Source organism: Periplaneta americana, chromosome 11 (genome assembly GCF_040183065.1).
Source record: "Periplaneta americana isolate PAMFEO1 chromosome 11, P.americana_PAMFEO1_priV1, whole genome shotgun sequence".
NCBI classification, from domain to species: Eukaryota; Metazoa; Arthropoda; class Insecta; order Blattodea; family Blattidae; genus Periplaneta; species Periplaneta americana.
The window spans coordinates 59,983,662-60,000,456 of record NC_091127.1 but is presented as its reverse complement, the minus strand read 5'-3'; the positions used below and the strand labels follow the sequence as shown (position 1 = coordinate 60,000,456).

Below are 16,795 nucleotides of genomic sequence, written 5' to 3'. Positions count from 1 at the left end.
TACTTTTTGATAGATAGTGTATTCAAATGGATTTGAGGGAGGAGAGATATGATGGTAGAGGCAGGATTAATCTTGCTCAGGTTAGGAACCAATGACGGGCTTATGTGAGGGCGGCAATGAACCTCCGGGTTCCTTAGAAACCAGTAAGTAAATAAGTAAGTTGTAAAGTTTGGTTCGTGAAAGTGTTTTGTTTAGTTTTATGGCCTAGTAACATGATTTTACATACTCACGTGTCTTAAATTTGAAGTCCACATAAGTTTAATAAAGAGTTAAAAGACATGAAACGTAAGAATAGGTAAAATTTCTACGCATTCTTATGTAAAATTTGATCTAAATTTCAATATAGAATTCCATTTAAAATTGATTACCGTACTGGCTTTGTACCTGAATAACTAATTTTTTTCGAACATTGTTATATTGTATGATTTATCTCTAACAGCTTTTGTATAAAACTTTCTTTTTTGTAAAATTAAAATTTAAGAAGTTATTAGCAATATTCCATTCTTATTGTTCACTCTGAAGGCTATATCATTTTCCCTTTGATTACTCAAGAGCGAATTCAGCGGGAATATTCAGTTCCAGAAAAAAAATGGCCCGCCTAATTTTACAAAGTTTTATATACAATGCATTGCACATTGCGCATGTAAACAAGAGAGCCTGTACATATGCTATTTGTGAACAGTCGTACGAAACTTGTTGTCTTCATGGAGATGGACTCCCATCAAGACATGGGCCATTTTTTTTTGTTTGCAACTGTACATGTTATTCACAATGAATCAACATTAATAGCTGTAAAAAAACAGAGTTCAATTTCGGTTCAATTAATGCTGTATAAAAATAAAATTCTTCAAAATCTTGTCGAACAAATCACAAACTTTGAGTTAAATACTGGTCCTGTCAAAATATTTTTAGTCTGCAATAAATAATATACAGAGCAAATATTTGAATAGTTGTAGGTTTGCATAGATATCATCAAAACGGCACAAAAAATAGCAAATTCCATGTTTCATTGGTAAACATTCAACTATAGTTTGTTGATATACGACTAACGAATTACAATTCGTTCCTAAGTACTGGTCGACACAGCAAACATGAGTATTAGCGTTTAGAGAAATCATATTGTGTGACGTCATGTGTCTTGACATACAACTCGCTGCTACCCAAGGTTAGCAACAGTGGAGAAAAATCGCTAAATATAATAGATTTGTAAATGATGGTGTGACATTATGAGCAAAACGCTTAGCCTTGCAGCGTAAAACAGGTGGTTAGAAGACATTTTGGCTCAACTTACACAGGAATATCCTTCTTCACCACAACTGTCATACTGACTGATGACATCGTGTAAAGTTTAGCCATGTTCTTTACGTTTCCGCTAGTAGCGCTAGCTATTGCGGCGAACTCCATGTAACGTAGCAACAGCAGTGCCTCCAATCCGACTACTCATGTTCGTTGTGTCCAGTAGTATGCTATGTTGTTACAAGAGGACAGGATAAATTTAAGAGTAGAAAAGCTTTCATTTCATAATAATTGAATCTACTTTACCGTTAACAATTTGTTAATATACATGGTATATTCAACATTTTGAAAAATTAAATCCCACTGTAACTAGTCACTCTCATTGGCATATGCTATTCTCATCAGCGTAGTCATAAGTAGGCAAGTATTCAATCTGCTCTGCCAAATACAAAGAATTTTCAACATAAATTGTTTGTGGTATTGATACTTCACACTTTTCTCCATTAAATTGTGCACATTTGTTCTTTTCTTTCAATTGTTTCTCTGGATTGAGATTATTTGAAATAGATCCGTCTGAAACAGTACTGTTTTTCAAAACTGGAGTGGAGCGTGGTTTTCTGGGACCATTGTCTATTTCTTCATACAAATGAAAAGAATTAAATGTCACTCTATTTCTTGAAGACAAATCATGATCATTTATATCGCCATAATTATCAATGTTATTCTGAGTTGTTGAAACGACTTCTTCATAATAGAAGCCTAGATTTAATTGGTCTTCATCAATTAACCGACTATCTTCGTTATTTGTAGATGTTTTTCTTAGTAAACAATAAATCGTTATCTGTAAGAAACACATGAGAACTAACACTATTGTCGCACCGAGTACTTTAGCCAAAAATATCCAATCCTCTTTGTTATATTCGGCACTTGTATGAGTTTCTTCATCATCCTCACATTCAGTAAAGTTGATCTGGTTCCATAAATAATCTTTTGGATATTTGCAAGATGCAGTAATGCCTGGTATTTTCTTTTGGCACCATTGGATAGTGGGAAAAAGATGACAGTCACAGATGAAAGGATTTACATATAAAATGAGAGATTTCAATTTAGTTAGTGGTATTAACACATCGACATATAATCTCTCAATTTGATTGTCATGAAGTCTCAGGTATTTCAGATTTATTAATGGTTGAAAAAGTCTTCCATCTGTTAAGGAAGTCAGATTATTATTGTTGAGATACAAAAATACTAAATTCGTTAGGTTGTTGAACGATCTGTAATCTAGCGTTCTAAGGAAGTTTTCACTCAGGTCAAGTAAGCTCAGTTCGCTGAGTTGGCTGAACGTATTTGCTTCTAATGTTGCAAGACTTGTGTTCTGAAGGTACAGCCTTTCTGTACGAGTGTTGTTAATGGGATACTCGCCAATATGAATCACCTTTAAGGTCACATTCACACACTCCATGATTCTATGCTCTTCTATATAAGCACAAGAAGGCACAAGGTTTGTAACTGAGATGTCGGCTCGCAGGTATTCAATAAACGCCAACGCCATCCACCACCACCACCAGAGATGAAGTTCCATAGTGCTGCAAGAAAATATTTTTTTATTCAAGAGTGATCTTAGTGAAAATATTAAATTTCGTATTAAAATTAAAAATTAATAATGGAAGCAGTAACCGTGAATTTGTTGCAAAAATAACTATTGTGTAATGCGTCACAAATTACAAATTAAATATACAAGTATCGGTACACACTATTTCGCTATTTCTTATCCAACTTGATTACTTGTACGATTATAATCATTTTATTTAAAATATTTTTCCTTGCAGTCTCATTTACATATTTTTCTGTTATTTACTTATTTTTGTTAATTCTTGTTTTCAAATTAGTCAGGTTTTTGTTTGCATGTTTGATCGTAATATAATTTGTGTCTTTGTTTATATTCATGTGTCAACATGTTCTCATACTCATATTCTTACGAATATATTTGTATTTTCTAAATTTAATTGACAACTATGTAAATATACTACTAGCATGTTGTGACTGTAAAAAGTTTAGTAATAGGGTATGTACACAAAAGTATACAATGACCTAATTTGTAATTGTTTTGTTGTATTTTGTACACAGTTAAATACATAGAGATTTAAAAAATATATACGCATTAATTGTTACGTAATTTTTGTTCTATGCCAGTAGAAAACTTTCTTTGTTTACTTTTTTTGTTTGATTTTTACCCAACCCTCATTAATAGATTTGTTTTTATGTTTCTTAGTGTATACGAGTACTATTATGGTTTTGTTTATGTGTTTGCTTATGTGACTGAGTGCTCGCGTATTTGTGTGTAACATTTCGTTTTTCTTTGTACCTTTTCTCTCGTGTTCATTTCTCGTGTTTGTGTGATTGCTCTTGTCTTTGCTGATGTGTTTATGTTCATTTGTGTCTACTTTCATGTTTACTCCTGTGTTTCTTTTTACTATTAATCGTATTTTTGTTTGTGTTTGCTAGTGTTTTTGTTTCTATTTGCTTTTTATATTTTTCTTTGTATGTGTGCTTATTGTTTTTGTTTGTATGTTTGCTTTGAGTTTTTAATTTTATGTTTAGTTCGTGTTTTTCTTTGTATGTGTGCTTCGTTTCCTTCTTTGTCTGTTTGCTTCGTGTTTATTTGTATGTTTGCTTCGTGTTTTTATTATATGTTTTCCTTTGTTTGTGTCCTTCGTGTTTTATTTGTAATTTTGATTTTTGTTTCTAAGTTTTCTTCGTGTTTTTGTTTGTATTTTTGCATCTTGTTGTTTGTATCTTGCTGTTTCTATGTTTACTACCTGTTTTCTGTATAATTTCTACCCTTTATTATTTGAATTTTTGCTTCCTGTTCTTCCTATGTTTACTTGTTGTTTTTAGTATATTTGCTTCTTCTTTTTATGTTTATTTCCTGTTGTTTTTATGTTTACTTCCTGTTGTTATTAGTATATTTGCTTCTTGTTGTTTGTATGATTCCTTTGTGTTTTTATTTGTATGTTTTCTTCATGCTTTTGTTTCTGTGTTTCCTTCGTGCTTTTGTTTCTTGGTTTGCTTCGTGTTTGTATTTGTATATTCATTTCGTGAGTTTATTAATCTGTTTCTTCAGTGTTTTTGTTTGTATCTACCATTTTATGTTTGTATGATTTAATTTTCTATGTTTCGTTCGTGTTTTTGTTTGCATATTCCTTTCGTTTATTTTTTATTTATATGTCTACTTCATGTGTTATTGCATCTATGTTTCGTACTTATTTTACGTCTGTTCGGCTTTTGTATGTCTCGTCGTGTTCTTTTTTATTCGTATATGTGCCCGAGTTACTTTTTTTTGTCTACTGGTATGCTTGCTCGTGTTTTTGTCTGTTTTCATGTCTCCTAGTGTTTTCTGCTTGTATGTCTACTGGTGTTTTCTGTTTGTAAGTTTGCTTTTTTTTTTTACTTCTGTTTGTTTTTTGTACATCTGTTCGTTTTTACTTTATAACTTCTCGTGTCTTTTCATTGTTTATCTCATCTCCTCTTCTACTTGTATTACTCGACCAAGGCGAGTGGAGCTGCGGGCATAATGTGAACTATCGCGATGCGGTATTATAAACGCAGGAGCAGTAGCGCCACGGCTCTGAGCTCCAGGACTCCACTGGTCTTGGTCGAGTAATACGCCTGATCGTGTTTTCATTTTTAAATTTGGTCGCAGTTTTGTTTGACGCCTGTTCATAATTTTACACGTTTGTTTGTATTTCTCGTATATTTGCCCATATTTTTATTTGTTTACTTCCAATATAATGTTTGTATTTGTCTCAGCATTTATATTTGAGTTTGCTAGTTCTTATTTCATGTTATTAGACTTTATCTTTTTTTCTTGCTCGTTCATTTGTTATTTATGTCTTTATATTTCATATTATCAAGCTAAAACTTACTCATATTATTATATCTGTGGCTCGGAGGAAAAAGGTCTTAAGTCAATTTTTTGTGAAAATGAAATATTTTTATATATTCTGAAAGCGGAAACAATTCTCTACAATCTGGTCAAACGGTTAAAGTCAAATAAGATTCCTGATTGGATTTATAGAGCGTTACCAAATGCCCTAAGTACTTTTTGAATCGAGCACACACAGAATAAAGGACTTAAGAATATTTAATACTTTATTCTCTACAAACATTATATCTTTACTTTCCATGCTTCCCTATTAAAAAGTTCTAACTTGTATCTGAGCTATTTTATCACATACTCATGCCCTTTCCTTTTAAAATTTTAAGCAGCAGATAAACAGTCCTATATTGTTTAAGACCTATTTTGCATTCCTAATAATTTATATTTCCTATTTATTTTGACATGAAAAAGGTCTTATGTTTAAACAATCCCTTCTTCTCAGTTTAGGTTGTAGTCTTAAGTGTGGCTATTTTTGGAAATAATCATGAAAATTGTTAAATGAGCAACATTAGAATTTTAGAGGAAATATAAACAAATAATATCCAGGAAAAACCTCTTAATTTAAAGAATTCTATAATTGACACCAATTTCAATCTTTCTACTGCTCTCCTGAAAAGTATAAAATTTTACTTAAGACCTTTTTCCTCTCGGCCACAGATATACAGGTGAACCGTAAGTAATGTCATTAATTCCATGGGGTAAAAGAACAAGGGGACAAGCGCCACTGAGCAAACACTTCAGCTCCTGTTGCATCCATTGCACAAAAAGAAACGAGGCTACCACAGATTTTCGATGGAACAAACCATAAGTCACCATAGGAGATGTCTCGATCTCGATGTTCCACTGAAAATTCTAGCTTTGCTGAATTTTTTCACTTGCCCCTTGTTCAGCTGCACGCCTCAATTCTATGAGATATTTCAAACAAAAAATTTTGGTACAATTTTATTCGTTTTTGCTTTCTTTTTGAGATGAAATTTGTTTAATAAGAAATATTTCATAGCGTGTTTCGGGAAAGCCATTAATTTAATTCCCAATATGCTCAGTCAGTTTAACAGAACAGTCTATTGTTGCTGTTTAGTCAACTGTCCGAAAACAGATCTGAACATCACAAATGAACTACTGCAGTGGACTACTGCAAGAAATGATGGATGTCACTTTTCTGTCGAAAATGAACCAAGACTGTCAATGCATAGCTTAAGACATATAGAATGTACATACAGAGTTATATGGCATTAACACTGATAGTCATTGTCTAGTAATGATCAGAAAATCGCAGTTAAGCTTTGAGCGCTAAGCATTTCAAACTTTCAATTGCTTCTCCTGCAAAATGTATTCCAAATGACATCCATCATTCTTGCAGTGGACTCTTCAAATGATACCAACAAGGCACCACCTATGAGGCAACTAGGCCAGGAGATAATGAATACGGTGGCAAATTCCTTTCCCCCGCCATTGCATACATCGCAGACTAATAAAATATTACACTAGTCAGACTTCAGATGCATACAAACAATAATTGTTCTTCCTCTGACACAAGTGAGATGCATTGCCTAATAATAGATAACAGTATATTATGGTACTAAATTATTGAATTAATTTTTGTTTTGTTCTTTAAATGTACAGAAATTTTACCTAAACAAATGCAACTTTTCGCTGTACAAAGGAATCTCACAATGTTACATTTGTTCGGATAAATTTCTGTACATTTAACGGACAAAACTAAAATTCTTTCAATCATTTATTATCATAATACACTTCTGTCTTAAATTGACTGCATATTGAGAATTCAATCAATAGCTTTTCCAAAACATACTATGGAATGTTTCATATAAAACAATTTTTATCCCGAAAAGGAAGCAAAAAGGAGCAAAATATTGTATTAAACTTTTTTGTTTGAAATATCTCAAAGAATAACTCCCTAAAATTACTGATATTACTTACGGTCCATCCTGTATATGCTCGCAATATTTTTATACTAATGTTGACAAGTGTGCTTAACTGTTTATACTTATTTATGTTGACAACTGAATATTTATTTTTCTCGTAACTTTATATTTATATTTATATTTACACATATTTTTGTATTTAGGGTCCTATATTAAAATTTCATGTTTTCCTTTCTACGCTTGTGTGTGTATTTTTTCATATGTTCATTTATGTTTTGTGTGTAGCAGTTTATTCAAATGTGCAACATTTTATTAGTGTTTACTATTGTTTTTTATATACCAGCATCATAACCAATCTTTGTCATTAGTGAAATTTGTTTATGTGGGCCACATTAATGTACCAGTATCCTAATATCTTACCACGTGAAATAAAACCTCTTGACTTCTATTACCACGGCACGACTTATGCTATAAAGTTATTATATTTTAAAAATATTTACAGTGCAATGATATTTAATATACCAATGTTGCCTTTCTTCATAGACCATGATATCAAACTACCAATTATTAAAAATTGAATGTGTTATTTCTTTATTAATTGTTTTATAATGCTGACTTACAAAAAGTAGCATGTGAAATATATTTTCAGTATTACAGAATTATTGCACTAGTCAAAATTAGGCAACTAGCTTCGCGCGTTTCCTAAACATTGAATCGTATGATGAAGTGCACCATTATGGACTTGTGTCACATTATACTATTGTTTTAATCGTCTATCTTTTGTTTCTTTAATTTTATGCCGCAAGGTACTATCTATGCAGTTGTTATGTGTCTTCTATTTCTTTGATTTATTTACAAGTTGAATTTTGTTTAATTTTATAGTGTATTGAACATTCAAATAGAACGTTATTTCAGTGATAAGTGACTACAGTATCAACATTATATACTACAAACTATAGTTTACACTATATTTCAAAATTTGGAAAATTCACTCGAAACTTTCATCTTATATCTTACCTGATTATATTATTTCCGTTGGAACGAACGAACAAAGGATTGAACACCACTAGATTCACTTTATTTCTCTTCACATGCAGACAGTTTCTCTTAACCGAGAAGTCACGATTATAAATTCGATGATGTCATGCAGGATATCCGATTACGCAGAGTCGTTGACGTGAACTTAACTTCCTCCTGATATATACTGCCCAGCGCTGCACATGAGGTAGGGATTGCCCTGATATACAATTGTTAGAAATCCCTGTTAGCAAATTAGCTTCCTGATTTTACAGAATCTTTCTCACAATTCAATAAAATAAAAGCAGAGACTTCATGAAGTGTATGTTCGGGTATAAATGGCTCAGCACTTTGTATTTGAATTTCGTCTCGATCATTTCTATTTTGCCTATATACATTTAGTAGTTGCCGAAAATAGTTATTCCATCTGTTGAGAATTGACTGAGAGTCTGCTAGCAAGTCACCATTCTCATCCTTGATTACGTTTACCTTTGTCTGATATACTTTCTTAAATTCTTTTATGCCTTATCTCTGATACTTTTATCACAGTCTACTATATACAGTCGCGAAGCTTGAGGTCTTTTTTTTTCAAATCTCGTGATAAAGCGCTCCAAGCGATTAGCAACTAGAAACAATAGACTGTCCATGGTCGACTTTGGACTGTGGCGTATTTCTATCGAGTGCTAGCTCGTTGCGTATTTCACATTGATGCTTGTGAAATGTTCGTTATTGGTTATAATGAAAATGTTAATGGCTAAAATATAATAATTGGAATAATAATATGGGACAAGGAGGAGACATTTGTAGTGCTATAAATTGTAGCAACAGTAAGAGAAAGAGGCCAGAGTTATCCTTTTTCCGATTTCCGAACGATTCAGAAAGGTTCCTGGGTTTCCACAAGAATGCTGTGCAGAAACAAAACTGTTAATTTGAAGTTCTTTGTGACTGTTAGAATAGCCTACATTATATCCTTAAATTTCATAACGAAATGTTTCAGTCAAACCGAAAGGACATTAGATACCGGTTGAAGTTCTGTCACTTAGGCTGCTAAATTTCCAGAGAAATAAAGGTTAGGTCTATTTTTTTTTCAGAGGATATATTTTTAATTGCAGCTATTAATTTTGTTATTATTTTTATATGTTATTTTACGAAAGACGTAGAAAAATTAAGTTTGCTTTAATGAAATTTATTGATCACGTTTTATTTTCAATTCTGGTGGGATTATTATTGTTTAGGCCTACTTTTTTCTTCAAAGGATATGTTTTTAATTATAGCTGTTAATTTTTTTGTTATTTTTATTTGTTGCTTTACTAGAGACGTAGAAAAAGTCTGTTACAATAAATTTATTGATCACGTTTTATTTCCAATTCTGGTGTGATTATTATTACTTAACCTCATCCCACTTTGTTAACTACGTAAGCCTACACTACAAGTACCGGTACACGTAAGTTGCTCCATTAATTCATATTTCCATTATTATTGTTGTAAAGAGAAATGCAAACTAATATTTATTGGTTTCATAGTTAATTAACGCTATAATCTTGAATGAGTGAAGCTATTATAGTAAATTTCAGTTCGTTTTGCACAAACAAAAATTATATTAACTTATTTCTTGCAGGTATCTTCGAGTTTATGGTGGAATTTAATATACTTCGTTAAAATAATAAATTAACTTTATGCATTTAATATTTCAATAACGGAAGGAAGGTGTTAATTTTTCCAAAAGAACACAACGAAAGTGCAACATATTTTGTCGGCTGCTAGGAGAGAGATCTGCGATGATGAGGCGATAGTAGCGATCCTAGTGGTGGGCAACTACCCATGTTTGCATTTTTACTACATATTGAGCTTCGCGACTGTATATAGTAGCCGAAAATAGTTATTCCATCTGTTGAGAATTGACTGAGAGTCTGCTAGCAAGTCACCATTCTCATCCTTGATTACGTTTACCTTTGTCTGATATACTTTCTTTAATTCTTTTATGCCTTATCTCTGATACTTTTATTCTCACTTTTTGTTCCTGCTTCATTCAATGTTTCCTTCAAGTAATCTGCCTTTTTACGACTTGCTTCCCGTTTTTCATATTGAAATAATTATCTCTATTCGTCTCTACTGTGTCCTGTGAAGTTAAACGCAGAATAAAAATGGGAAACGCCTGCTGTTATTCTGTGAAGAAGCTTTTGTCATCTGCTTTGAAAAAAAATGAAAGTTAGAATTTATAAAACAATTATATTACCGGTTATTCTGTATGTTTGTGAAACTTGCATTCTCAGTTTGAAAGAGAAACAGAGATAAAGAGTGTTTGAGAAAAAAAGTGCTTAGGAAAATATTTGGGGCTAAGAGGGATGAAGATACAGGGAAATAGACAAAGTTACACAACGCAAAACTGCACTCATTGTATTCTTCACCTGACATAATTAGGAACATTAAATCTTGACGTTTAAGAAGGGCAGGGCATATACCACGTATGGGTGAATCCATATATGCATACAGAGTGTTAGTTGGGATACCTGAGGGGAAAAAGATCTTTAGAGAGATCGAGATGTAAATGGGAGGATAATATGAACTGAATTTGAGGGAAGTGGGATATGATACTAGGAACTGAATTAATGTTGTTCAGGATAGAGACCGTTGACGGACTTATGTGAGGGCGGCAATGAACCTCCGTGTTCTTTAAAAGCCATTTGTATGAATAATACCTCAAGAAGGAAACGTGTTACGTGAACGAACCGTGGACCTCGGACTAATGAGGTCGTTAATATTTGAAAACTCGTTGCGCTAATATTAAAAGCATCTTACAGATGGCTATCTGAAAACTCATTTCAGTATGTTTAGTTTAAATGTAGTTCTGTTTATAAGTATGATGAATAAGGGTGTAATTATTTGTCTTATCTGAACTGTTGTATCAGTGAAACGTGGTGAGCCAGTGAAGTTATGGTTTTACAGTGCAGTGAATAGTTCCGATCAGTGATAATTTATTGTGTCAAAGAAATGTGTTCTATAGTGTCAGTGAAATGTGTTTTATAGTGTCAGTGAAATGTGTTCTAAAGTGTCAGTGAAAAGTGTCATAGTGCCAGTAAAGTGAGTGTGATGAGACTAAGTGAAACTTATATAGGGCCTATACATATGTAGGTTGTAATGTAAAATTAGGTTCACTTATTAATTGTTAGTTTATGTATTTTTATTAATTGTAATTATTATGTATAATTGTATTGTGTATATTATTGTATTGTGTATTGTAATTTTATTGTGTATTGTTTATATTGTTTGTACCACTGCCACCGGGTGCTTGTCCACTTGCACTGTAAATAAATACATATAAAGAAGAGTGATTCCTCTTCTTATTTTAAACTGTTTTATTTACTGACAATGGAAGAAGAAACACCTTCAACGGTCAAAGAATTAAATTGAATTAAACTAAATTAAATTAAAAGAAATAACATCTACATAATACATTTTAGTTTATGTTCACAGGTGTAAATCATTTTTATTTATATTACTACTTTAGAATCAAGCGTTTATCCTAAATTGTATTTAAAATAGCTTTTATTTTATTAACAAGCATTTCAATGGAGTCAGAACGCAGAAAGGAAAACAAATGCATTTCAACTTTGATGGAAATTGGCCGCATAATAATAATGATAATAATGATTTATTTAACCTGGCAGAGTTAAGGCCATACGACCTTCTCTAACACTCAACCACATGTATTGTGCATATTAACCTTTAAGCAACAAACAGTTGTCACAACAAAATGAAGAGCGCAAGAGAGAGAAAAGTTGAAGAAATATGTAAAGATATAAAAATGCTTTATTTCATATTACTTCTTTTTATTTCATTATATTTCATTTACTTTATAATATTTTATTACAATTCTAAGCAATCATAAATTTATTACTTTTGCTATGATGCGCTTGCCTTTTTCGTTTGTTCCACCTTGCTTATTCGAACTTTCCAGCAGCATATTTTCTCTTTGAATTTGCAGTCGATGTTGCTTCTCTAAAACCATGCGCTGCAGATCAAAAGTGTTGACAATTTTCTTGTTCTTTCACTTCCAATTTCACTGCATTTTCTATTTTTTTCTATGAATTAATGCTGGACAGACACTGGGTTTCCTGTAGGCTTTACAAATTCTTTTCTTACATTTCTTTCATGAAGTTCCCTTAGCTCCAATAACTTTACGAAAAATGTATTCTTTTAGAACCACAGAATTGAAGAGTGATCCCAAAACACGCTTAGTCCATTCGGTCATTAATATGGTACATATATAATATATATGATTAGGTTTGAGACCCCTATCACTGTATTTTAAGCTTGATTTCTTCCAAGGCAATGTCAATCCTTGTCTAAAGGTTTTTGTTATTGTGCATGTCACTTGAAAACTTTTTCAGTCCGTAGACTGGTGGATTAAAGAAAACTAGCCCACTCTTTTCATAAAAATGGACTTCCCGCGTTTTGGAATCACACTCTTTGATTATTATATACAAAAGTAACCAATGTCATCCTGCTATCAAGAAATTTTTATTCTTATTCTTGCCGTTCATCTTCACTAACCTCTTACAACTAAGGAAGAAATACATCCAACTTCTAAATTTCTAATTGAATGATGCTGTGCCGAGGCAGGGGTGAAAATGAACAGGTGTTATTACTCGACCGAAGCCAGTGGAGTCCTGCAGCCCGGAACCGTGGCGCTACTGCTCCTGCGTTCGTAATACCGCATTGCGATAGTTCATGTTATGTCCACGGCTCCACTCGCCTCGGTCGAGTAATAATATGTATTGTTGCAAATAAACGTTTGCATTAGAAAGGGAATAACATAGTAGGAAACAAGTTCTTGAAAGTAAACCGTTTATCTTTTCAGTGAACACTTTGAAGTATTCGTAAAATTGTATTCACTCCACGCGTAGATGATTAGTGATTATAGGGATCGAAAGTTCATACCCGAAAAACTTAATAATATATTATATGCCCCAACAATATGTAGGCTACAAAGTATGCTGCATTCGTTTGAGCTTGTCTCATTAAAATGACACATTTATAATATATAACTTACATTAATCCATGGATTTTGAAGTGCACCCCCTTATCGCTGTCAGTATTAAAACTATGGAGTGACGAATGCTTTCGATTTCCAATCTTCTTCTGTCGTTCCTCAGCAGAGCTTTGAAGTTCCAAAAACTCCGTTCTACATCACACGAGGTTACAAGGCAACAAGTAGTACAATTTCTTAATAATCTATTATCCCTTCTTTGAAACTATGTAAATCACATTAATATAAAATCTTACTCTAATGCATGTTTCGCTATACAAGTCTGTGCAGTTTAACTAGAGTTTAGATATAATAAATCATTTTGTTTTAAGTTTCCTTTCTATTTAATCCTAACCGTTCATTATTTTCCAAATTTCTTCATATAGAATACAAACCAAGAAGAAAGTGGCATATTGCAGAAACTAAAAAGTGCTGAAGAACCAGTTTGAAAGCAGTGTAGATTTTGTGAGTCTGCTATTGGTCGTTTGAGAAGCTTTTTTCATCCAGTCTGCTTTAAAAAAACTGACAGACAATTATAAAACAGTTATATTACCGGTTGTTCTGGTTGTGAAACTTGGACTCTTATTATCAGAGAGGAACAGATGTTAAGGGTTTTCGAGAATTAGGTGCTAGGAAAATATTTGGGGCTAAGGTTGATGAAGTTACAGGAGAATGGAGGAAGTTACACAACGCAGAACTGTACACATTCTTTTCTTCACTTAACATAATTAGGAACATGAGTAAAGCATGTAGCATGTATGGGTGAATCCAGAAATGCATGTAGAGTGTTAGTTGGAAAACTGAGTGGAAAAGATCTTTGGGGAGACCAAGGCGTAGATGGGAGGATAATATAAAAATAGATTTGAGGGAAGTGGTATATGATGCTAGGGACTGTATTAATCTTGCTCAGAATAGGGATCGATGACGGACTTATGTGAGGGCAGTGGGCCAAAGACGTGAGATTTATAAAAATAATGGCGACAGGGATGATAATGAAGATGACGATTCGTTGTCATCTACAGTTTAATATTAGAATATGGTCATATACGTATTTATTGTAAAATGATACATAATTTTATGACAGTATATATTACAAAACACAGAATGAATCAAACCAAAGGGACCGGCACGCCTATCGTCTCTCGGCACTACAATTTGGCAAGCAGATCGCCAGAGCTTTTCGGATAATATTGTTGTCGTTACACGGCACTACAGTCTGGCAAATGATTTTCGCCTAATGAGAAAATGGAGAGAATATTTACGTGAATTTCTGAGCAATTGCTCAAAAGTCCTCTATTACGTGTTATACATGAGGTCGGGAAAACCCAACGCATAACAATCTCGCAGCTGGGTAAGAATGTCAGTAGTTATGTTTGCTTTAAACCCGGCCCAGGACATAATGCGTGGATTTTTTTTAATAGTTTGTTGTTGCACTGCGTTGGCGCCAAAATTCTGCAGGCACTTTTAATTGTCAACTACTGTACCTGAACTCTATTAAGGAAAGAGAATGGTTAAATTTCCCATTTCTTTGTTCTTTATTTAATGCTTTCAAATTCTTTGGTACGTCAGAGTTAAGTAAATGGAACCTTAAATCCGCTTCCAAAAGCGTATGAAAATTAAAAACAGGCCCAAATTTAACAAAAAAATAAAAACTTCGCATAGATATTTACTAAATTGATATAACTCAGTCGATTTTTAAGATATTCACAAAATTCTTTCACTATCTTACTCACATAAAATCGGTGTACAAATTGTCTAGATTATATTTTTAATATTTCACTTGGGTACAATAATATAGGCCTAAGCTTATGAATATAATTAATTATTGTTTTATGGTCAGTCATTTGTAAACTGGAAATTATTTTCACATATACATAAAATATTAAAATTATAATCTAGACAAATATTGATATATAGTTTACTAAATGTGTGTTCAAAATTTCATAAACATCCCATTATGGATTCTGAGTTATATCCATTTTTGTAAGTACCGTGTCAAAAAATAAAATTGCGAGAAATCAACAAACAGTGTGCCATTTAAAATACCAGCACATAGGTCATTTAAAAATGTGCAACTAATGACCTCCAATCGTGCAAGATGGCCAATAAAATAATATATAATTATTGTGAAAAGTTTTGGGCAACAATTTTTTCTTAAATACAACTTTTTTTTTACAAAATTTCACCACACCCTTCCCTTAAGAAATATGTATTTTTAAACATAGATACACAATGCAGCAATGCGTTTTCCTCCTTGAAACGTATCTACTGAAAAAGTTGCATACGAGTTGTGTTTATGCAAGTTACAGCGGCACTATTTAGATATTACTTTTTCACTGAAAAAAACTTAGTTTCACCTGAGTCGGTATGTGAACGACTAGAATACTAGACAACGAGTTATGGAAAATTCAAATCGTGTCCCAAAAGCCGCAATACCTGATCAAGAAGTGCAATACGATAAGTCCGCGAAGAATATCTCGGCTCGTATTTTTCTTACGAAACATTTAATTCGGATCGTTACGACTGTTTGCACAACTTCTCACGGAGCAAGAAAAAAAAAACTACGTATTTTTTTCATAAATGGCGCAATATTACGCACATCAGAGCACTCAATGAAACCTATGTGAATTTTCTTACGACTTCGATGTGTTACTCGGGAAACAAGGGTGAAAAAAACATGACTAAGACGCAATAATAGTGAGGATAGACTCCGATGAGTTTTCTACTACTACTTACAAAGCTGCATCGTTTGTATAGAAGGACGTTTTGAGCAAAGACTACAGCACCGTAAAACGGAAAGAATGTTATCCGTATCCACGAGAGCTGACGATCTTCTGAGCGGACTGTGGTGCATAGAGACGTTGGAAGTGGCGGTCCCTTAGGTTTGATTCTCCCATAACATATTACATTCGTCACCTAATTACACTGGTCAACAAAATAATACTTTTTTCTGTCACAGGAACTAAATTACCTGAATCTGAACGCCTTTGCCATGCCGAGTTAAAATATGCTTTCAGATTATTTTCATTAGTCAAGGAGTTTTTATGACACATGTTTGAGAATTTTATAGAATTAGTACTTACATAATGCTAAATGATAATATGCATCTCATTTTGGCTTAATTAGAAGGTTTTATATTATGATTTTCGGGCATATTTTGCATCTCTTCAAGGTCAGGCAGTAGTCGGCCAGCATAATAATAATAATAATAATAATAATAATAATAATAATAAGAATAATAATAATAATAATTTATTTAACCTGGCAGAGTTAAGGCCATACGGCCTTCTCTAACACTCAACCAGGAGTAAAAACTGCGTTATAGAAACACTACAAATTTACAAAGTACACACAAAACTGAATAAGATAATAATAATAAAATGTAAACAACAAGTAAGAAGAAATCAGACATAATATATAACATACAGAAAGAAAGAAAAAAGCATGATAAAATGTGAACAGCAGGTCAAAAATAAATGAGGCCTACAAAGCATAATAAAATAAGATAATTATTGATAATAATAATAATAATAATAATAAAGAATAGTAATGATAATAATAATGATAATAATAATAATAATAATAATAAATAAAATAATAACAGGCCTAATAGTAATAATAATACTAATAGTAGTAATACAATCGTGCAGTACAAAGCATACAATGAATACAATATTTTTAAGTATA

At 32.5% G+C, this 16,795-nt stretch overlaps 1 protein-coding gene across 1 annotated transcript; it reads right to left on the bottom strand.

Moving 5' to 3' along the window:
- Window positions 1-383: 383 nt before the first annotated feature.
- On the bottom strand, window positions 384-8,163 carry LOC138709053 (leucine-rich repeat-containing protein 38-like). The gene is made up of 2 exons (XM_069839549.1): window positions 8,080-8,163; window positions 384-2,822 (listed from the first exon to the last, which is right to left on the bottom strand). The coding sequence occupies exon 2, from the start codon at window positions 2,816-2,818 to the stop codon at window positions 1,616-1,618; it is 1,203 nt and encodes a 400-aa protein (XP_069695650.1). The 5' UTR covers window positions 2,819-2,822; window positions 8,080-8,163; the 3' UTR covers window positions 384-1,615.
- Window positions 8,164-16,795: the final 8,632 nt, after the last annotated feature.